The sequence below is a fragment of the Microtus oregoni genome, unplaced genomic scaffold (genome assembly GCF_018167655.1).
Source record: "Microtus oregoni isolate MIOR12 unplaced genomic scaffold, Mior012 000003F_ref0000135, whole genome shotgun sequence".
In the NCBI taxonomy this organism is placed as follows: domain Eukaryota; kingdom Metazoa; phylum Chordata; class Mammalia; order Rodentia; family Cricetidae; genus Microtus; species Microtus oregoni.
In genome coordinates this window covers 62004779-62028289 of record NW_024543062.1, presented here as the reverse complement: position 1 = coordinate 62028289, position 23511 = coordinate 62004779, and the positions used below count along the sequence as shown (strand labels likewise).

Genomic DNA, 23511 nt, shown 5'->3' with positions numbered 1-23511 from the left:
GAAAAAAGAATTGAACCATTACAGGCAATTGTACCTAAGAAATCAGTATTAATAAATTAGTGGAGTATTCCTTTAAAGTAGTTCTTTAAAAACAGGGTAGTGGGCTGAGGATGTAGCTCAGTGGGAGAGTCTTGTCTAACAAGAATGAAGCTCTAGCTTGAGCCCGGGGTCTAGAAAGACTGGATGTGGCTGGGTGGGGCAGTGTTCAAACATATAAGCTTATGGAGGACATTTCTCATTCTACCTTTGGTTTCCATAGGCTTATGGTGTGTCATGATACAGAATTCATTTAGTCCAACTTCAAACATCCATAGTCTTTAATAGTCTTGGCACTGTTCAAAAGCCCAAAATTTCTGCTTCTGAGGCTCAAAATGGTCTCTTAATTGTAACCCCTTGAAAAATCAAAAAAGTAAGAAAATTACATACTTCCAACATAGAATGGCACAGAATATGGATTACCATTCTAAAAAGGAGGAATGGGAACATAGCATATGAGTGTTTTACCTGCATGTATGTCTGCTCACTACATGCAGTGCCTGAGGACGCCAGAAGGGAGGGAGCATCATAAACTGGAGTCACAGTCCATGTGAGTCACCATGTGGGTGCTGGGAATTGAAGAGCAGCTGAGCTATCTCCCCAGACTCTTTTTGTTTTGATAGTCTCTTAAATTTAAGAATGGTCTTAAATTCTCCTGCCTTAGCCTTCCAAGTGCCAGGATTATAGGCAAGTACCACTACTCCCAGCCAAAAGCTTGACTTTTTTTTTTTTAAATGTGGCTGAAGATGATCTTTACCTTCTGTTTTTAGATTTATTTTTATTATGTATAGATAGGTGTATGCCATGTATGTATTGTATGTCTGTATATGCATGTGAATAAGGTGTTTTTTGAGACCAAAGACGATGAATTCCTCTGCAGCTGGGGTTACAGGAGGTGGTCAGCTTCCCAGTGTGGGTGCTAGGTGTCAGGCTCAGCTTCTCTCTAGAAGCAGAAAGCTCTTTACTGCTGAATCACCTCTCCAGCCCAAAACTTGACTATTCTTGAAGCCAAGACAAGGTAAAGCTAATTGTGACTAAAAGTTTTAATAATGATCCTGTTTTCCCACCAGTAGCCCCAAACCAGTCCAATGTCTTCCTTCTGCACCCCAGAATCTGATGTTGAAATGTTAAATCCAATACAGGAAGAATCTGAAAGAAAATGGAATTTGGCTAAAAGGCCATCTGATCTTATTTCTTCTCAGTCTGAACTCATGGTGTCTTTCTACATCAAAAAGAAAAAAAATATCAAAAAAAATTGGAGAGAAATATTGCTATTATTATTTTTAAAGATGGGATCTTACACTATGTAGCCCAAGCTGCGCCTGTATATTTAATCCTCCTGCCTCAGCCACCCAGGTACTAGGATTGTAGGCATATGCACCACAAGTTGTCTTTGAGAATTATTTTATTCATACTTTTGATATTTACTTATTTACTCTGTATGTGTGAGAGCAAGAGTGTGTCATGGTGAGTGTGTCTAAGTCACAGGACAAACTTGTGTGAGTCAATTCTCCCAACATGTGGTCCCCAGGGACTGAACTCAGGTTTTCTGGCTTGGTGACAAATGCATTTATGCACCGAGCCATCTTGCTGACACTGAGAATTATTTTCAAACTCAGATGCTAAGGCTTGCATGTGCAAGGCCCTGAGTCTCATCCTGGGCACCACAAACACAAACAAGCACACGGTGCTAATTTTTAATCCTTCCCATAAACTCATGTCACAGTTGAGGGATGAGATGACCACGGTCACACAGGACACTCTAGTTGGACTACATGAGCCAACAGTAATTCAGAGACAAGATCTAAGAGCAACCAAAATGCACATGGGTCCCAGGCAGCCTTTCCCAAGCCCCAGGGGGCAGGCCTCCTTTCTGGGCAGCAGTTGGCAAGAGACAGTTCAAATGTTCTTAACAGAATTTTATGCCGGGTAGGCAACCAACAGGAAGAGGTGGACTCGGCGACCAGGATAGAAAAGGAGCCTAAAAGAACTAGCAGCAGGTCCAGCCAGAGGAGGGCTTGGTTTGGAGATTGATGTAGTTCCCCTGAGTGGACAAAGACATTACATCTTCTCTGGAATTGTTCATCATCTTTTCAACGAGGACTCTTTTAAAAAAAGAAAAAAAAAGAGAGAGAGAAATAAGCCTGAGAAGGTAACTGGAGAAGAAGGTGATGCGTAAAAAAATATAAAAACATTAAAAAAAAAAAAGAAAAAAAAAAAAAGAAGGTGATGCGGCAGGCACTATCTCATCACCAGGCAGCCCTCCATGAAGACACCAGGCTTAAGCACCCTGAATCCTCAAGTATCTTAGGGAGACTGACATTCCAGGGGCTTGATCTGTACTTGTTTGATCAGAAATCAGAAAAGAGGACCCATGGAGCCACGGTGGACAGTAAATCTGTGCGCCTGTCCCCAGAACACTAAGAGCTACTCACCTCATGGCTTCATTAATATTTCTGTTCTCCTTGACTGACGTTTCTGTCCAACCCGTGAAACCGTTCTCTTTACTGAACCGGTCAATCTGGTCCCGGCTCACTGCCCAAGGAGACAGATCACTCTGACAAAGAAAATACATAAATGGCAACACCGTAACCTTCATGGGAACCTGGGCATATAGAACAATTTCCAACCAATGGCTGAGACCACCAACACCTAAAATCTGCAGCCAAGGTTTTTCCTTTAAAACAAGAGTCACTCTCAGGAAAGTTGAGTTGGCTTAGCAGTTAAGAGCACTGACTGCTCTCCCAGAGACCCAGGTTCAATTCCCAGCACCGATATACTAGCTGACAATGCTCTGTAACTCCAGACCCACGGAACCTGACACTGTCTTCTGGCCTCCTTGGGCACCAGGCACACACATGGCATACAGACATACATGCAAGTAAAACACACCCCACACAAAATAGGAAGAAAGAAAGAAAGAAAGACAGACAGACAGACAGACAGACAGAAAGAAAGAGACAAACAAACAGAAAGTCACTTTCTCAATATCGCTTCAAAAGAAAGCAGAGGTGAATGCCAGCTTGAAAGGGACAAACCAGGCATGCTGGCATGCTGACGGCCAGGCACTGGGGCACTAATTATAGCATTTGAGCAACAGAAGCAGGACTGTCAGTTTTAGGTTAGCCTTGGCTACACAGACTCTAGCTTAAAACAAAACAGGATGTACATGCTCAGAAACACAGGGCCTTTTAAATACCTTTACTCTAGTGACTGAGAGATGCCAGGGGCCATTTACTTAAACTGGCCACACACCTTGTTGGCCAAGAGCAGGCAGGGTACCGGCTCTCCACTGGGCAATGTAAGCTTGCTGTCCAGATCCTGTTTCCATCTTTGGCTGTTGCTGAAAGTAGTGGCATTGGTGACATCAAACATAATAACACAGGCAGAAGCATCTCGATAGTATAGTCGCGTCATTGAGGTGAACCGCTCCTGCCCTGGAGGGAAGGAAGAGAAAGCTCTCAAAAGGTGTTTCTGGGCCTGGCAGTGGTGGCACAAGCCCTTTAATCCCAGCACTTGAGAGGCAGAGACAGGTGGATCTCGGCGAGTTCAAGGCCAGCCTGATCTACAGAGTGAGTTCTAGGACAGGCTCCAAAGCTACAGAGAAACTCTATCTCGAAAAACAGAAACAAAAGCAAAAAGGAAAAAAGGGGCGATTCTGAAAGTGAGCACCCTCTCTGATATCCTCTACTCTCCCTTCACTGGAGGACAGGGTGTTTTTGTACGCGGTAGAAAGGGCCCCTTCCCTTCCCTTCTGACCCTGCCTAGCCCATTAAGGGATTATTAAATGTGGTCACTTCCACTGCAGATTCTGTCTCCAAACTGAAGCGCCCACATCCCTGTCTGCCACTTACTATCTGTGCAATTTTAAGAAGAACAGGCTGAGCGCTTCAGATCTGTCAGGTGCCGAGTAAGATAAACGCTTTCACAACAGGGTCAGTGAACCAGTAAATCAGAAATACTCTGAAGAACAGCATAGAATAAGGATCCACCATTATCACTGTCTTATTTTCTGGAGATCTTGCTTCTCACTAAAGTCAGCTGAAGATCTAGAGCCCACCCTCCTACCAGGGGAGTATCCACCATGGGACAATCTGCCACCTTAACAGCATCTCCACCCACACAGAGGTGGTGGACATTTTTGTCTTTGGGGCAATATGCTGCCAGAAGCATCTCAAAAGCTCAGAGAAGCTCAAACTTGTAGCTTCAGGAAGGAAGAAAAAAGATGTCAGTTTTGCCATCCCATTTCCACACTACCTCCACCCGACCCCAGGCAGTTTACTGGCTAAATAATTTCTTCCCTTGTTCCCATCTGGTCTTCCCATTTTACCTGCAATATCCCAAAGTTGAAGTCTCACCATCTCTGAGTCAGACCACTGGAGAACCTTCAGCGCAAAATCCACTGAAAATACACATATTTTACTTTAATTAAGTCTGCCTTTAAACAAATCCAGGGGTGGGCCAGTGAGATAGTTCTGTGGGTAAGCTAAAGGGATTTTTGCCAAGCCTCTCAACCCAAGTTCAGTGCCCATAACCTAAACCTTACAAACCATCCTCTGACTTCTACATGTATGTCATGATACACATGTTCATGCAATCACACACGCACAAAATTTTTTTTTTTTGATTTTTCGAGACAGGGTTTCTCCGTAGCTTTTGGTTCCTGTCCTGGAACTAGCTCTGTAGACCAGGCTGGCCTCGAACTCACACAGATCCGCCTGCCTCTGCCTCCCGAGTGCTGGGATTAAAGGCGTGCGCCACCACCGCCCGGCCACAAAGTATTTTTTAATCCAGGGACAAGATCAGAATAAATACACAAAGACAACCCCTGAATCTTAAAACTCCATTTAGGCTTAAGCCTTCAGTTGGGGGAGAGGAGTCTGCACGGCAGGTAAGCGTGGGACACAATTCATACTCAAAGGATATTCAGGGTTTTCGCCTCTATCAGATCAGGTTATTTGATACTAATTACCCCATGGCTAGGAATAGGAAATGTTATGGGAATAATTCCTCTTCTTAGGTTAGATGGTTTCTGGAAGTTTTCAGGGGTTTTTCTCAGGGAAAAGGTAAGGGTGACAAAGGAAATGAGTTAAGTTAAACAATTTTTGTTTTTGTATCTTCTATATTCAGCTTCACTGTTGGTATCTAAGCAAACAGTATAAGGGGAAAACACAACAAAAGACTCTATGTCGTCCGTAAGACTTTGGTAATTACGTCAGGCAGGAATTGGATTACTGAAAAGGTTCCAGAGAACGAAGTGTAAGAGCTATGCGGGAATCTGCCAGCGGGTCAGTCGAACCTCCCGAGTTGTGAAGCGCAGGCTAGCACCCACTTATCTTCCTGAGCGTGGAATTAAAGGTACAGAAAGCCATGCTGGGCTTGAAAAGTTGTCAAGGAGAGGAACAGAGTAACTTCAGTTTGGAAACATATTCTACATCTGCGACAGAAGTAAAAACCAGGGAGAATTTATAATAATAAACACTGGGAGACAAACCAGCAAACCCAAATTTTCCAGAGTCAATTATATTCATACTGTAGGAAAAACACAGTCTTTGAAATGTTAAGTAAGCCCTTAATTTTGCCAGATACTTTTGAAAAATTAAAATGTTTTATATATATGTGTCTGTCTGTCTGTGTGCCTGCTCATGCCACAGTGCTTCCATGGAGGTCAGAGGACAACTTTGGGGGTCTCTTTCTCTGTCCCTCTTGTGGGGTTGGGGACTCAGCTCAGGCAGTCAAGCTTGGCATAAAGCACTGTTACCCACTGAGTCATCTCTCCCATCCTTTGCCAAATACCCTTTGAAGTTTTCATTTCAAAGTAAATAGCTAATTAAAAACAACTTTCATATGAACACTGGTGCACACTTTCAAAATCTATATTGGTACAAGCTTTAAATAAAAATTTTAGTTTTTATTTTAGATTACTTTTTCACATCAGCACCTCATTAACTACCTTCTACTTGTAGTGGTGCGGGGGTGGGGGTGGGGGTGGGGGTGGGGTGGTTCCCTTCAATTAAGTTCAAAGGCCACACTAAGGAAAGAAATTAATTAACTTTTGGTGTTTCTTTCTGTCTTCCCCTCCCTTCCCCAGCGTTAGAGAAGAAGGGTGGGAAGAGAGGTCACTCGGGGTGTAGTTCACATTCTTTCTTGAATTCCTCACATTTCCCACGAAGTCCACGAATTATCTTTATTAGAGCAACCCACTGGGCTCATTAGTCCTAACCAGAATCTGTTCCCCAATCTTCCCCACCTGACTGCCTAACTCCTGGGCTCTGCTCCTCAACACAGCCCATGCCGGTGAGAAACAGAGCAACCCTCCCCAGCCCGCACTTGAACCCGGGCTCAGCTGCCTCCGCTGATTGGAGAAGTTAATTAATTGCTCGGGGAAGCTCACGGCTGCAGGAGAGTACAGCCGGCTGCCGTGAACCGCCCTACTCAGACCCCTCCACCTTCTCCATCTCTCACCTGTACGCTTTGGCCTGTTCGTTGCAGGCAGACAGCACAGGTTGGGAACCCCCCTAGAGACGACCCCAGTACCCAGCGACTACCCGCTGCAAGCCCCGACGCCTGCTCCCGGCAGCTCGCGGCCTCTCACCTCCCACGGTGGACTTGTAGTGCTTGCTGAAGCTGTCCTGGGAGTAGCGCTGGACCAGTGACGTCTTGCCCACGGCGGCGTCCCCCACCACTAGCACTTTAAACAAGTGATCTCGGCTGCCCATGGCTAGCGGTGGGGAGAGGAATTTTTTTTTTATGTTGATTTTTCGGGAAGTCGCTTATTTTGAGCCCTTGGGCTCCCCCCGAGTTTTCTTCCGACTGAAGTCATGCATCCCCACCCTGTCTAGCTGAAGCTGTTCAGAAAAGGAAACTTCTGCACTCGGCCTCTGCGCGCTTCCTCCCCGCGCTGCCGCAGCCAGGGTGGGGCGAGTACAAGCTCGACCCCCTGCGGTTGGCACCTTCCCGTCAGGGACCTCCAAGCAGCTCGCCCGCGCGTGAACCCTACTGGCACCTTGCTCCACCCGCTAGGTACAGAGGACCTGGGCCCTTCTCTGACCGCACACACCAAACTGGGGGTGTGCAGAGTCCTTGTCCGGTCCCTGTTCTGCCACTGGCGGCGCACTTCCCGTCTTCTTTCGCCAGCCTTGTTTGCCCAGCTGCTGGGAGCACTACATTTCCCAGTGTACCTTTTGGTGAAGAGGCCGGGAGAGTGTGGAGAGTTGCCGAGTGGACTCTTGGGAAATGTAGTTTCATAGCTACCTTGCGCAACCATACATAAAGTTTTCAAACTTTAAAACATTCAGAAATCTATTTTAAAACAATTCTAAAATTCGGCGTGGTGGCGCAGGCTTGTAATCTTTGCCTTGGGGAGATGGAAATAGAGGATCAAAAAAAAAAACCCAAGGTCATCATCTGCCAGGATTCCCCCACCCCTTCCTCTCCCGGAGACAGGAGGCAAGGCGTTTTTTTGAAACAGCTTGGTGTGTGTGGGTGTGGATGTGTGTGTGAGAGGGGGGAAGCCTGAACTACACAGGCCATGATCTCGCCTGTCTAAATCTTTCCCCTAATGTTTTAAAATAATATTTTAAAGGTTTCCAGATGTTTTTTTTAATCACATTTTTAACGTTTTATTACACTAAAATAAACCACACCATTAATAAAAGACTAAACATCATCCCTCATGTCCCAAGTGGAGTTCATTTCCTGTTATCTCAACGACACAGTCAAATCTCGAACCTTGGAAATGTATTTTCTTTATGACCAATAACAAGCAAATTCATGGGCATTTGATGCTATAGCAATAGCAATACAGAATAAGCAGGAGACAGTTCCTCATTCAGACTTCCACATTTCTTACAGCAGCCACGAATATTATTTGAACACAAGGTCATTTCCTTTTGTTGCTACTATTGTTTCTGAATAATCATAAAATGATTGGTAAATATTTTTAACTTTCCTCCCTGTAACTTTTCTGTCCTGCCTCACTTTTAGATAGGATTTGTGACTGGTAGAAATTGGCCTCAACTATCTACATATGACCTTAAATTTGTGATTCTTCTGTAGCCAGTTTTATAGTTTTGGGGATTAAACCCAGGCATATCCCCAACCCTCTTCTTCTTTTTTCTTTTGACAGAATCTCTGTAGTCAAGCCTGACTTTGAGCTCCTGATCCCCTTGCTTCTGTCTCTGCTTCTTCCCCTTCCCCAGGAGTACACACCGTGCCCAATGTGGGGTAGGGGAGGCAAGTCTCTTCCACCACTCCCTCCCTTCCCCCCTTTGCAAAAAATAAAAACTTGGAGTTACTATACAAATTAATACCTTTCATGGCAACATTCCCCCCCCCCCCCACACACACACATACATCGATGTTTTCCTGTTCGAATCACTGGCTTTGCCAGTCTTCTCTCCTCCACTCACATTTAAAGGATTGCATGTTCTCAGTTCCCATGGCTTTGACATAGTTCAACACCCTTTGACATTTATTGCCATGTGGCTTTTGTGATGCTGTTCCCTCTTTTTTTCCACTCCCATGTCACTTTTTAAAATTCTTTGCATGGATCTCTAATGTGGGATTTCCCTCTGTAAGCTGTGATTACCATTAATGAATAAAGACACTGCTTTGGACCTATAGCAGGGCAGAACTTAGCTAGGCAGAGAAAACTAAGCTGAATGCTGGGAGAAAGAAGGGCAGAGCAAGGAGAAGCTGTGTAGCCCCGCTGGTGATAGACACCAGACACCAGAACTTTACTGAGTAAGCCATTGCCACGTGGTGATACACAGATTAATGGAGATGGGAGATATATATATATATATATATATATATATATATATATATATATATGTAGAGCTAATGGGCCAAGCAGTATTAGCTGGGAACCAACAAGCGGCCCTCCTCCAACAGATCTTTCTATCCTATCCCCTTTAAGTATTTCCTAAGGATTAATTAACTCTTGGTCTCTGGGTTGATTATTCTATATTAAGAGAAAAGCATATTTCTCTTGGCTTCAAATATATCTGTCTTCACTTCTGAATGAAAAGAAGAAATAAAAGAGAAAGATAGGCATGGGGGAGCAGTAAGCTTATTATGGATATGTGGGAGAGCATAGCCAGAGGTAGGGACATCTGGGAAAGCCCAAAGTGGACATGATCAGACTGAGCTGGGCCATGTGGGGAGAGGAGGACGAGAAGGGAGAGGGGAGAGAGAGGAACCAGGTGCAGCAGCCAGGAGGTCAAAGGTCCATTAGGGGAGGGTAACCAAAATGTCTGGATTATATTGGAAAGAGCTTCTGGGGGAAGGACAGCCAAGTCTCTGGGCTGGAGAGTTCAGGGTAAGAGGGTGGGTTAAGCCAGCTATACCCTGTAACTGGTAGGGACTAAGGGAGGCTGGGAGAAATAACCTGGCAGTCAGGTCTGCTTTGATATGTTAAATAGCACGTTGTTGGTCCCTGGTTTGAAACTTAACAACTTTATTTGTTGTTTATCTCCAAACAGTTCTGTTCAGTATTGAGAAAGAAAGGTATCTCTACTTGGGCAAATCCATCACAGCCTTCCTCTTAGACATCACTGCAAAAATAGCTCCTTTCTCAGCCTCATCATTTCTCTCCTCCATGTAGACTTCATATTTTGAGCATTATTAATTCTTTTTATCTACGTTCATTTACCTCAATCCCTCCTTTTCAAAAATCAATTACCACATCCTGATTCTTAAAAATGTTTCTCAGGGATGCCTCTGGGAATCCAAACCAATACAGGTTGTTGATTGATTAGCAGAACTAGACGGTAGGACCCCATTTGTGAAGACACCACATGCTTTGATTGCAGTGCACAGAGAAATCAAGCTGGAACTGAACCGGAAGCTTCTCTGCTAAGCGGGGCTACACAGGCTGCTGGAGGCGGGTGGTCATTGATGGTGAACTCTGTATGTGTGCTACACTCAACTTGCCAGCAAGATGTGTCCAGTGGCGCACTAACGGGGTAACTATGGAGGGGACAGCCAATCACTTTCATTTTTAAACGTGTGTTTAATGTTACGTATATGAGTGTTTTGCCTGTATGTATGTCTGTGTATCACATGTGTGCTGGTGCCCACGGAAGCCGGAAGAAGGCACAGGATCCCTTAGGACTATGGTTATAGATGGTTATGAGCCTTCAGGTGTGTGCTGGGAATCGAACCTGGAAGGGCAACAAGTATTCTTAAATACTGAGTCATCTCTCCATCTCTCAACCCCACCTCCTAAAATATTTTTTAATTGGATTTGAGGCCAGCCTCCTAATAGAGTATTCACGTCCCCTTCTGTAAACCTTGTCTAAAGCCTGTGGCTGGGGAGACCTAGAGGGGAAGCTACTACTGTTTTTGTTAAATGGGTGAGTTGTGCCTGTCAAACAGCCTTCTAAGTGTTTATGTTTATTCCCGTAGATGAGTGCTGTCAGTATTGGCATGAGAAGCTTCTTCTGGTAGTCGTTAAAGATTCACTGCAGAGATCCCCTAACTGGTCAAAGTGCTGAGAAGAAGTGACTCAGCCCTAATATGGGAATGCCCATCTTACCCCACCCAAGGCTCGGGGAACATTGTGGAAGAAACGCTAGGAAGAATGTAAAACCAAAGGAAGAGGTAGGTGGGGTGTTGTGTAATTCTGTCTTCTGGCTGTTGCATCCATGAACACATGAACAGCAGCTGTGAGCCTCTGCATAAGACCTTCAGAGACTGGGCTCTTCATCAGTCCTCCACGGAGCAGGGAGGGACTCAGGAAGCCCTCCATTCCCTGAGGAATTGGCAATTAATGGTGTCAGGGGAGAGGCAATTTGTTTGTTTGCGACTGGACCTCTCGTTATGTAGCTCTGGCTGTCCTGGAATGCTCTGTGTAGACCAGACTAACCTTGCACTAAGGGAGATCTGCCTCCCTCTCCTGAGTGCTGGGATTAAAGCCAGGCATGCGCCACCATGCCTAGCAAAAGGCTTTTTTCTTTCTTTAGTGGTGTAGCCACTGGTAAATTGCTGGTGCTCCTGTAACTAAGTTCACTCATGCTCTATAAGCAACCCCAATTCAACCCACTGGGGGCACTGTTCTGGTAAAGCTCCCCCTCCCCCATCTCTCTCTCCCCAAACCCTGCCTCATCTTAGAAAGGCTGCCAAACGTGGCTCCTCCCTCAGAGATGATCAAGACCACTCCCACAGGGTATTTAAACTGCATCCCAGAAAAAAAAGACATGTTGTTTTTCCGTCTCTCTTCCCTATCTTCTCTCTTTGGGGCTGGAAAATCATCTGGGAACGTTTTACGCATTAAACCTGGGTTTTTCCTAATTTGATTTGCGTTGGTCTGTTTTGGATTCTTTCTGGAGGGCTGTCCTTCACAAGTCAAGGCTGGAAGATAGCCTTGATCTCTGGAGTCTGGCCACTAGGATGACAGTGAGCCTCAGTACACAAATTTTGCAATAACTTCCTTTCTCCCAGCTTCTATCCATTCCTTCATAAGACCCCACTAGAATACAACACCTCTGCCTAGATATCCACTCAGCCCATCATCCCTTCCCAAATGTGTACTGCCCTTGGTCTAAAATGAATACAGCATCACGGTTTTATCATTTCTTTGGCTTTCACGCTCTTGTTCATGTAAATGTCTTAGCATTTCTATGCTTTACTTTTTGTTAACTAGCCTTTATACAAAGCGGGCTCCCAGATAGGGCCAGAGCTATTATTGGAAACTCCAGTGGTACAGCTGGTTAGCGGAATTCACACAGAGCTAAGGCCTGTAGAGTGGGTGTGCTCCACTGACCTGTTCACTGGTCTCCAGGATCTGAGGACTTGCTGTGCAGTAATTTGTTTGTTTGCTCTTTAATTCATCCCATAAAGCTTTTCCAAAACATCATTGTTTCTTCATTGTCTACTGACTATCTTTCCCAAACTGACCAATCATCCCATAAATATTCAACATCTTCTATGCACATGGTCCACCCTCTTAACCAACTTACCAACTTTATCCAGTATGGTCTTAAGTGGGAATTGCCCTCCTCCCAATTTTTTGTCTTTTATGTCTTCTTCTTCTCCTTCTCCTTCGTTTTTTATGGTGCCCTGTTATGAAGCCTTGGACGAATCAGGAATCACAGCAATCCTATGCTCCAGTCTCCAAACGCTGGGATTACAAACCTAAAGTACCACAGAAGGCCAGACAGCTCATCCCACACCCCCTTCAGGGTTTCACCTTTCAGGTCAGTCTGTTGGATTGAACCTGGAGCCTTCCGTACAATAAGCAAGCACTCTACCATGAAGCCACAGTCTTGGCCTCTAACAACCCAGGTCCGATTTTGATTTTGTATGTATACCTAGGAAGTTTCACCAAATAAAATGTTCATGTTTTTCTCTAAACAGCTAAATCTTCCTACACTCTGAAAGCCTTGAATTTACCCAGGTAGTGGTGGTGCACAATTTTAATCCCAGCATTTGGGGGAGGCAGGGGCAGGCAGATCGCTGTGTTTGCAGAGCCTGGTCTACAGAAAGAGTTCCAGGACAGCCAGGGCTACACAGAGAAACTGTCTTGAACACTCCCACTCCCCCAAAAAAGGAAGTTTTAAACCTTAGCATGCTTAAGAATCACCTAGGTTCTTCAGTAAGAAGGCCTCTTATTCTGTAATAACCTACATGATTTCCATACCAGATTCTGAGGAACGGGGCTTGAAAGCCGATTGAAGAGTCATCTCATCATGAACTTGTCCCTTCTAGGGCAGCCCCTATCTTGTACTTATGTCATTGCCATTCTGTTTGGTGTTTGGTTACTTAATTATGTAACAAATTGGAAGTGGTGGTGCAGAAATGACTCAGCAGTTAAGAGCACATGGCTGCTCTTCCAGAGGACCCAGGTTTAAGTCCCAGCACCTAGCATTGGTGACTCAAAACCATTTGTGCCTCACAACCATCTGTAACTCCACAATGGTCTTGCAGGCACTGTATGCAGGTGGTGCACATACAGGCAGGCAAAACACACATACACATAAAAATAATAAGGTATTCAAGAATATATATTTCTAAGGCTGGGCAGTGGTGGTGCACGCCTTTAATCCCAGCACTCAGGAGGCAGAGGCAGATGGATCTATGTGAGTTCGAGGCCAGCCTGGTCTACAGAGTGAGTGCCAGGACAGGCTCCAAAGCTACAGAGAAACCCTGTCTTGAAAAACCATATATATATGGTTTTATATATAAATCATATGACAGGGGTGTGGATCACATGGCTACCACTGCTGACTGACAACATTTCTGCATTTCTGCTTTGCAGATCCCAGTTCTCCAGCACCCTTTGCTTTCATTTTTAATGCTTCTCATGATGCGTTATGAGAATTCCCTTATGCCTTTCCCTTTGGAAAGTTTTGTTTGGGCTTTAAAGGATGAAAATGGATAAAATGGCTGCTTCTCTAAACAAAATAATCCTTTGGAAAAAAATGCCCATCACGTGAAACCATAAATCGCGATAACTGCCTGCTTCCACACAAGGTAACCCTGAACTGTTCAAAAATTCAGATAAGTACCATGCGCTTGATAAGTAAAGCATATTTGATAAATAAGATTTGTTTGATAAATAAGGTATATTTGATAATCAAGATTTATAAATTCCTAAGGTCTACTCAGGTTTGCAGTAATATTTGTCTAGTTTCGTCTTGCTCACTTTAAGCTTTAGCTATTTGGATAAACTAAGCCATATAAAAAACTGCAATATTCTATAATGGAGAGTCTGGCCCCCCAAGAAAGTCCTTTTCCCAAGGTCAGGCATTTAGACAAAAGTCCCCATTCTCTCAGGGACTTGAAGAAAGCTCCTGCTGGCTAAAAAAGGAGTCATTCTTAACCCTGGCGAGAGGAATTTGTGGCCCTTCCTTTAACATGTGACTGGTGCCTATTAACTTGTCAAGGTCAGGGCTAACTTCCTCAATCCCTCACCTCAAACTATACAATTTATCTACCCCTTTCTTCCCCTTAATCTCATGTGCAACTATAGAGTATAAAAAGTGTATTTTTTTCTTTCATTCCTTTTTCTTTTTGTTTGTTTTTTGAGACAGATTCTCAGTGTAACCGCCTTGGCTGTCTTGGAACTCACTCTGTAGACCAGGCTGGCCTCAAACTCATGGTATTCCTTTTTCAATAATCAGGCAGTCATCCTGATTAACCCTCGGATCATGTCATATGTGTCTCCCCCCACATACTCAGACTCCATACCTCCTCTTCTGGACCTGAACCCCCTCAGAGTAAGACTCTGGCAGGACAGTTTATAATTATTTGACTTACAGCATGTTGCAAAGTAAATGAGAATTTCAAAGGTTTGCATTTGACTCAGGGCATCTGGACGAGGAACTTAACACAACGATTCTTAAATCAGAAAGGTGGGGAGTTAAGATTTAAGAGGGGAGATGTACAAGTCTGCTGCTCCCCCAAGTCACAGAATTTCTGCCTGAGTGATCAAAGGCCAGGCTTTGCCTATAATCTCACCATTTAGGAGACAAAGGCAGGAGAATCAGAAGTCAAAAATTCGAGGCTGTAGAGATGGCTTAGTAGTTACAATCACAGCACCTCCTATGCTCACAGAGGACCCAAGTTCCATTCCTAGCACCTGAATAGCAGCTCACAAACTCACTGTGGTTCTAAGGATCCAATGGCCTCTTCTGATGAGATCAGATATTTTCACGGTGGTATGGCTATAGACACTGACGCCCTCTTCTGGCCTCTATTGGCACCACACACACACACACACACACACACACACACACACACACACACGGCTCACATACATATATGCAGGCAAAACACTTATAGGCATAAGAAAAACAAACTTTAAAAAGGTCAGAAGTTCAAAGTAAACTTTATCTAGATAATGAGTTTGAGGCCACCCTCAGACATCTTGTCCCAAGAAACCAAAACCAATAACGAAATGGGAAAAGAAGTAATCTTACTCCTTGCATGGAGATAGGTGTCTTCCCAACTTACTAAATTGTCATTCTGATTGCAGTTTCTCAGGGAAAGCGGTATAAACAGGAGGCAGGAAAATGCATTTAGAGTCTGGAAATCTGAGCCGGATGGTGGTAGTGCACACCTTTAGTTCCAGCATTTGGGAGGCAGAGGCAGGTGGACAGATCTCTATGAGTTCAAGACCAGCCTGGTCTATAAAGTGAGTTCCAGGACAACCAGGGCTGTTACACAGAGAAACCCTGTCTCAAAAAACAAACAAAAAAAAAAAAAAGAAAAAAAAAAGAAAAGCCTCAAACAAACAAACAACCCCCCACCAAAAAAAAAAACAACAACAACAACAACAACAAAAAAAAAACAATCTGGAAATCTGAATTACTCACACAATTTGGGAACAGAGTTTAGAAGCCAGGAACAGTGGTCACTTTTCACGGTCACTGCTACTCTTTGATGGATGTCTGCCTTCCTCATTTTTCACTTTTGCTTCTCATCTTTTACTCTGAAAAATTTTGAGCTTGCAGAAGAAAACATTCACACCACTTTCTCTTTCAGTGGGCTTATCGATTATGATGGCTAGTCTTGACTGTCAACTTTATAGAATGTAGACTCACCATGGGAACATGCATAGGGCATGAGGCCCTCCTGCTAGCAGATAAACACCGAAGAGACCAGGAACGTTACCAATGCAGGGGTGTCTCTGTAATGGAGGAAATAAATACCCGTCTTCAACCCAGAAAATGGGGTAGATATTGTCACTGACCTAGTGACCTTTGCTATCTGTAGAGCCAGACCTCACCAAGTCCCCCAGAATGTTTATCCCAGACCTCCACTCCTAGGCTTTTATCTTTAGTTAATAGAGCCCATCCTTAGAGGAGATGTCACATACACTTATGGCCTGCTGACCTCTGTTATCTTTTTTAGAGACCTCACCAGATCCTAAGCTATAGAACCCATCTTCATGGTCACATACACTTTGTAAAGGAGTTTCTACATAGTCAAACCTTAAGCTTTATTATGCACCTGGAATTGTAATGATTGTTCTCTGGAAACTTTTCCAAAGTGTTCTGTGTTTAAATATGCTGGCAACAGGCAGTTGCCTGTTGCTAGACTCTCTAGAAGTTTGACCCAGCACCAATTAAGTTGGGCTGAACACTTCCCCTTCTTGCCTCTCTAGGTGCGGTTCCCCACCTACCACCTACTGTGAACTTGCAGGGACCCCCTCCCCTGCCCCACCAGGAACAGACTTGTAGACATATCTTGAGGGAGTTTCCACATTAGATTAAGTTAGGAAGGAAGACCCTCATTACCTGTAGCTGACACCATCCTGTTGGATGAGGGCCCGATTGTTCATCCCAGCTGCCCAGAATCAAAACGATCACACAGAAACTCTACTAATTAAAACACTGCTTGGCCCATTAGCTCTAGCTTCTTATTGGCTAACTCTTATGTCTTAATTTAACCTATTTCTATTAATCTGTGTATTGCCACGTGGCAGTGGCTAACTGGCAAAGATTTGTCATGTCTGATTCTGGCTGCTCCCTAACTTCTCTCTCTGACTCTGCCCATATTTCTTTTTTTTTTTTTTTGGTTTTTCGAGACAGGGTTTCTCTGTGGTTTCGGAGCCTGTCCTGGAACTAGCTCTTGTAGACCAGGCTGGTCTCGAACTCACAGAGATCCGCCTGCCTCTGCCTCCCGAGTGCTGGGATTAAAGGCGTGCGTCACCAGCGCCCGGCCTCTGCCCATATTTCTACCAGCATTCAGTTCCATCTTCCCCGCCTACCTAAGTTCTGCCCTATCAATAGGCCAAGGCAGTTTCTTTATTCATTAGCCAAGAAAAGCAACACACAGACAGAAGGACCTCCCACACCACCATGCTACGGACTGGGGTCCCAGACTAAGTACAAAGCAGACAGCAAGCTGAGCACCCCCCTTCCTTGTTCTCTGCTTCCTGACTGTGGGCACAATGGTACCAGTTCCCACCTCTATAACCTCTCTGTTAGGATAGACGTACCCTGGAACTTCCTAGAGAACCAAGTAAATTACACTTTAATGAAAATTAATTTCAATGTAATAGTGCCATCTAACAGTATGACTTTCTCCTTCTTTATAGGCCTCCAAATCCCTTTTCTCATTTCTCCCCACCTCTGATCCATAATTCAGCGTAGCTCATGTATGGCATTTGGTTATTATCTGTAGTCAGGGTTTGTCTCCCTGTGTCTCTGTCTCTGTTTCTCCTTTTTGCAGGGATGACATGAAACTCAGAACCTCATGCACATTAGGCAAGCACTCTGGAAACTACATCTTTGCTCTCCTAAGTTTCTTATAATCTAAAACTATGCTGAGCTCATTATAGGACTCGGTAGCCATGTTTTGCTACTTACTTAAATTAATTAAAATATAATAAATTTAAAAACCACTTCATCAATTACCTAGCCACTTTTTTCAAAATTTATTTTTATTTTATTTGTATTAGTGTTTGCTTGAAAGTCTGTGTGCTACATGCATGCAGTGCCTACAAAGACCAGACGACAGATGGTTCCCCTAGAACTGGGTCACAGCCAAGTGTGATCCGCTTTGTGGCTATTGGGAATTGAACTTGGGTTCACTGAAAAAAAGCCAGTGCTCTTAACCACTGAGCTACCTCTCCAGCCTCAAATCTATCTTTTTTGATTGTTTTTTTTTTTTTGATTTTGGAGACAGGGTCTTTCTTTCTTTCTTTCTTTCTTTTTTTTTGGGGGGAGAGTGTTGAGACAGGGTTTCTCTGTAGTTTTGGAGTCTGTGGCTTTGGAGCCTGTCCTGGAGCTAGCTCTTATAGAGCAGGCTGGCCTCGAACTCACAGAGATAAGCCTGCCTGTGCCTCCGGAGTGCTGAGATTAAAGGCCTCTGCCACCACCGCCCCGTGAGACAGGGTTTTTCTGTGTAGCTTTGGAGCCTGTCCTGGAACTTCTGCTGTAGACCAGGCTGGCATTGAACTCACAGAGATCCACCTGCCTCTGCTTCTCCATGGCAGGGATTAAAGGCGTGTGCCACCACTGCCTGGCCCCCCAACCTACCTCTTAAATATCTTTGGCTAGTAGCTACTATGTGGGACAACACAGGTATTTTGAAGGTTAGTTCATATTTTATTTTTTTGTGTATTTGTACATGCATGTATATGTAGCTGAGTGTATGTCATGGTGTATGGCGGCCAGAGATCAACCAACTCTGGGGAGTCAGTGTTTCCTTCCACCGTCCGAGTGCCAGAAATCAGATTCAGGTCATTAGGCTGGAGTTGAAAACATCTTTACTCACTGAGCCATCTCACTAACCCAGTTAATGTCTACCTCGGTCCTTGCCATTCTGTTTGACTTTTGGTCATTTAATTGTGTGATGATAATTATTTAACATACAAGTAGCCGGCATGTTTTCTTTCTTTCTTTCTTTCTTTCTTTCCTTTTTTTTTGAAACTAGCTCTTGTAGACCAGGCTGGTCTTGAACTCACAGAGATCCGCCTGCCTCTGCCTCCCGAGTGCTGGGATTAAAGACGTGCACCACCATCGCCCGGCTTGTGTTTTTGTGTTTGTTTCTTGAGACAAGGTCTCATATAGCAGCCCAGGTGACCTGAACTGCTAATGTAAAATAAAGAAACATACATACACACATATATGCGTATATATAAACACCTATATAGCATATAAGGTGATGCAGTGATCCCGTGAATGACCCAGCAACCCAGAGGAAAAGTACATGCCCAGAGAAGGGGGAGGCTGTGGTCTTCTATAGGCATAACGCTCTTCTGATCATGTTTTGCTTTATTTATTTGCAGTGCTAGGGATTAAACCCACTTTCACGGAAAATAAATAAATTATAATACAAAATAAAATAAATTGGTTCTTCTACGTCTACTGCCTAAGCTCTGGTATTGGAATTTGATTGGCCTGAGATGTGCCCAGACAATCAGTAAAGCACACACCTTGCCAAACCAACATGTACCAAAGAAATGACCTTGTACCAGGCAATTGCCTAAGATTTAGGAGTCTGAGTTCAAACACCCAGACCATGGAGATCTACCACTGGATCTCCAGAGTGGAAAACTGTGTTGGAACACATAAGGTGACCCAACAAATGGCCCAGCAGACCCAGAGGGAGCTGTGTGTCTCCTGCAGGTATATAGACAGTCGGGGGCTCTCCTGATCATGGTTTTGTTGTTATCTGTAGTGTTGAAGATCAAACCGTGGTGTGTCTGTGAGAGCATCCCAGAGAGGACTAAGGGGAGAGAAACATGATGTATGGGGGGGGGAGGGCAGGCATTATCCCCCAGGTGGAGGCCAGGGTAGAACAAAGAGGGGAGAATGGGAGGTCTGGAGCACATGCATGTTTTCTTTGTTTCCTGGCCTTCATGACGTCAGATGCTCTGCATCTCCATGCCCCTGCCTTCACCATTACTGAAACTGTGAGTCAAATAAAGTCTCTCCTCTTTGAAATTCTTACGTCAGGTATTTTTTTTTTTTTATCACAGCACACAAACCTGACTATCAGAGACATACATTGTCTCCGTCATTAGAGAAATTGTAAGCCTCCCCCCTCCCCGCCCCATTTTTTTCAGACAAGGTCTCACTATGTAGCTTTGGCTGGCCTGGAACTCACCACGTAGGCTGGCCTCGAATTTACAGAGATCCACTTGCCTCTGCCTTCTGCTGGATTTAAAGGCATGTGCCACCATGCCCAGTTTCTTTCTTTCTTGCTCTCTCTCTCTCTCTCTCTCTCTCTCATACTCAAATAGCACTGCCTTTCTTTCCAAAGAGAAAGCCAGCAGCCTGGGTTACAAAGCCAAATTCTGTGTCTCAAAACAAACCAGTCTAGTCCTGTTCATTGCTTGGTAGAAAGTCTCACATTCTGGATTGTCTGATTGTTTCCTCAAGATTAATAAAACCGGAAAAACATTTTTGGCAAGTGTCTTCCTCAGAGGATGTGGCATGCATTTTAGTATGTTGTTACTGCCAGGCAACTATTGGCGACGCCTACAGTATGCACTCAACCAACACTTGCCAAAGAAGTGACCTTGTGCCAGGCAATTGCCTAAGAGCTTAGAAGTTTGATTTCAAATATCCAGACCTTGGAGATCTACCACTGTCCTAGAAATAGGGTGGAAAACTGTGTTGGAACATGTGAGGTGACCCAACTAAAGGCCCAGCAGACCCAGAGACAGGTGTGTGTCTTCTGCAGTTCTATAGACAGCCTGGGGCTCTCCTGATCATGTTTCTGTTGTTATCTGTAGTGTTGAAGATCAAACCCGTGCAGGGTTTCCTACCTGGAAGTCAAGCACTGTAACAACCGAACTACACCCCCAGTTCCAGTGTTTTCATGAATTTTGAAAAAAAAAAGTCTTTTTTTTAAATTTTAATTTATTTTTTAAATTTCATTTTACATTCCATCCACAGTTCTCCACCCCACCTCCTGCTGCCCCACTCCCCCACTTCCCGTTCAGCCCACTTTCCATTTCACTCCTCCCTACTGGTAAAACCTCCCATGGGAAGTCAACAAAGTCTAGAACATTAAGTTGGGAAGGATCAAGCCCCTCCCCCCTGCATAAGGCTGAGCATGGCATCCCATCATAGGCAATGGCTTCCAACAAACTAGCTCATACACCAGGGAGAGATAGATCCTGGTCCTGCTGCCAGGGGCCCCTCAGATAGTCCAAGCTTCACCACTAACTCCCACATACAGAGGACCTAGTTTAGTCCCATGGAGGCTCCACAGCTGTCGGTCTAGAGTTCCTGAGTTTCCATGAGCTTGGTTCAGCTGTCTCTGTAGATTTCCCCATCATGATCTTGACCTCCCTTGCTCATATATTCCCTCCTCCCTCTCTTCTATTGGATTCCTGGAACTCGTCCTGGTGTTTGGTTGTGGATCTCTGCACCTGGTTCTGTCAGTTGCTGGATGAAGGTTCTGTGATGATAGTTGGGGTATTCACCAATCTGATTACAGGGGAAGGCCTGTTTGGGCTCCCTATCCATTGTGGCTAAGAGTCTTAACTGGTATCATTGTTGTGGATTCTTGGGACTTTCCCTAGTACCAGGCTTCTCTCCCTAACCCTATAGTGGGCTCTCTCTATCATTGCTCTCCCTCCCCGCCCTCGACCATCCCGTTCCCTCAGGTTGTCATCTCCCATCCCCCCCCCCCCCCCCGTGATTGTTTCTAGGAGAGAAAACAGGTTGAAGAAATGCCTGTGGTCCAGCTAAGACATCAACCCGAGGGTCCACAACAAAGGTACCTAAGTATATCCCTGAGAGAGAGGCCAGGAAGTTCAAAGGCTCCTCTGTTGACCACGGCTCTACCAGCTTGTGCCTATATCTAGACGGATTTTGAGCCTGGGTTTAGCTAAAGGAATCATTGAAAAGGTGTGTGTGTATGTGTGCGTGTGTGTTTTATACAACCACATTTGTTGCTAGATGGCCTCATTCATTAAATATCCTCCCCCTTCTTATAAAAAAGGACTAGAGAGAGAGAAAGAGAGAGAGATTGAGAGAGAGAGAGAGAGAGAGAGAGAGAGAGAAGGGAGCAGACGGTAGAGAGCCATTGAGGTTTAAAACCCAAGTGTGTGTTCCCAGCTGCCAGCATGGCTCTAGGAAAGCAGCATCTGTTGAAGGGCGGAGGGGAGGGTGCTGTTCTAGTTTCTGGTGTGTGTCCTTTCTTTCTGAACCCATTTGCTCAGAGGTGAGGGAGCAGAGATTCATGTGGGCCATCCACGATTGTCCACTGAAATCGCCCTTCCCAGGAGCTCGGAAATACCAAGGACTCTATGAGCTATAAACATACCTAAGGGATCTAAGGGGACATTTGCTCAGCATGGATACCAAGAGGGGAGCCTCTGCAAGAATCCTGGCCACACATCTTAGGGCTCCCTCTGGCAGAGGGACCAGTCTTCCAGGAATATCTGGCCCTCTCTTAGGTGTCTCTATTGAAGACTTCTGTAGCTAACCAACACAGCCTGCTGAAGTACTAAAACCAACTTCTCTGTTAGGATTCCCGGGTACCTCCTGGTTAGCTGCTTACCCATGAAACTTGTTGCTAGAGAATGATTGTGAATATCAGGCAAACATCTGTCCTGCTCATTGACCACTGTATGAAATGATTTGTGGGTGGGCTGGGCTCAAGGTCATGATGATGCATTTAACCAATGAGAGCCTCTGTGCAGCTGGCTGACCCTCTTCACTATGGGACATTGAGCTCCGTGTCTGCTGTTCTCTTGTCTTCTTTCTTTCTTTCTTTCTTTCTTCCTTCCTTCCTTCCTTCCTTTCTTTTTTTTAAGTTTTCAAGACAGGGTTTCTCAGTAGCTTTGGAGCCTGTCCTAGAACTCACTCTGTAGACCAGGCTGGCCTCGAACTCACAGAGATCTGCCTGCCTCTGCCTCCCAAGTGCTGGGATTACAGGCGTGCACCGCCACCACCCAGTTTTGTCTAGTTCTTAATATTGTCCCCACTCTCCATTCTGGATAATTTTCTTTTCACTTTGCTTCTAAAACTTCAACCCATCTAACTCACTTTATATTGTCACAATAGTAAACGCTTCTGTTTATAGAATTTTCTGTCTGCCCAACAGCCCCATGAAGAGACATCACTGTCCAATTTAGGAGCTTATAAACTAATTATGATCAAAATCTGGGATCCAAGTCTTTGTCTCTCTACATCTGATCATTAGTATCTCAAGACATTAAATTGTGTGTGTGGGTTAGGGGGATTTTCCAGGGGAAATGATCTTCCATGTGTTCTCACTAAGAGTTTTCTTATTCTGAAAGTGGGCAAGAGGACCCTTCACTTACCGAAGTGGTGGCGCATGCCTTTAATCCCAGCACCTGGGAGGTAGAGACAGGCAGATCTCTGTGAGTTCAAGGCCAGCCTGGTCTACAAGAGCTAGTTCCAATGCTGCCAGGGTTGTTACACAGAGAAACTCTGTTTCAAAAAAACAAAATAACAAACCAACCACCACCACCACCAACATGGTCTGATGTGGGGAAGGCAGTGTCTAGTTTGGAGCAGAACTTTTGGTAAGCCTGATTCATCCAGAGACTCCTGGCTGCCATCTTTCACCTCGATAGTCCACGAGTCTGTAGGGCAATGGCGATACCTTCCATTTTCCTGAAGTTGTTTTGCCTCTGTCTTTCAAATTCTAGGATTATAGGCATGTGCTATTATACCTAGTTGGATTTGTTTGTTGAGACAGTCTTATGTAACCCCAGCTGGCTTCAGACTTGCTGAGGAGGACTTTGAATGTCAGATCCTCCAGCCTCTAACTCCCAAGTCCTGGGATCACGGGTATTCACAACCATGCTGTTTTATGTGGTGTTAGGAATCAAACCCAGGGTTTTGTGCATGATAGATAAGCGCTCTAGCTGAGCTACATCCCCAGCCTTGGACTTTTAACTTTTTAAGAAAGATACCAATGGCTAGACTGTGATAGTCATATATAGGTAACTACATGTGAACATAACCACAAAGTCTTTAAATTATGTTTAAAGCTATTTTCTTGTTGGTCAAACTGTCATTCCTTTTCTGCAAT

The 23511-nt window shown here is 44.7% G+C and overlaps 1 protein-coding gene across 2 annotated transcripts; it reads right to left on the bottom strand.

The window, feature by feature from the left end:
• Positions 1-1423: 1423 nt before the first annotated feature.
• On the bottom strand, positions 1424-7119 carry Rab29 (RAB29, member RAS oncogene family). 2 transcript variants are annotated; one of them, XM_041646115.1, is made up of 5 exons: positions 6632-7118; positions 4367-4438; positions 3292-3473; positions 2472-2593; positions 1424-2141 (listed from the first exon to the last, which is right to left on the bottom strand). In XM_041646115.1, the coding sequence occupies exons 1-5, from the start codon at positions 6753-6755 to the stop codon at positions 2027-2029; spliced, it is 615 nt and encodes a 204-aa protein (XP_041502049.1). In that variant the 5' UTR covers positions 6756-7118; the 3' UTR covers positions 1424-2026. The 2 variants fall into 2 exon arrangements, with proteins under 2 accessions (XP_041502049.1, XP_041502058.1); XM_041646124.1 differs by lacking the exon at positions 4367-4438 and having other exon boundaries at positions 6632-7119.
• Between the last annotated feature and the right edge of the window lie 16392 nt (positions 7120-23511).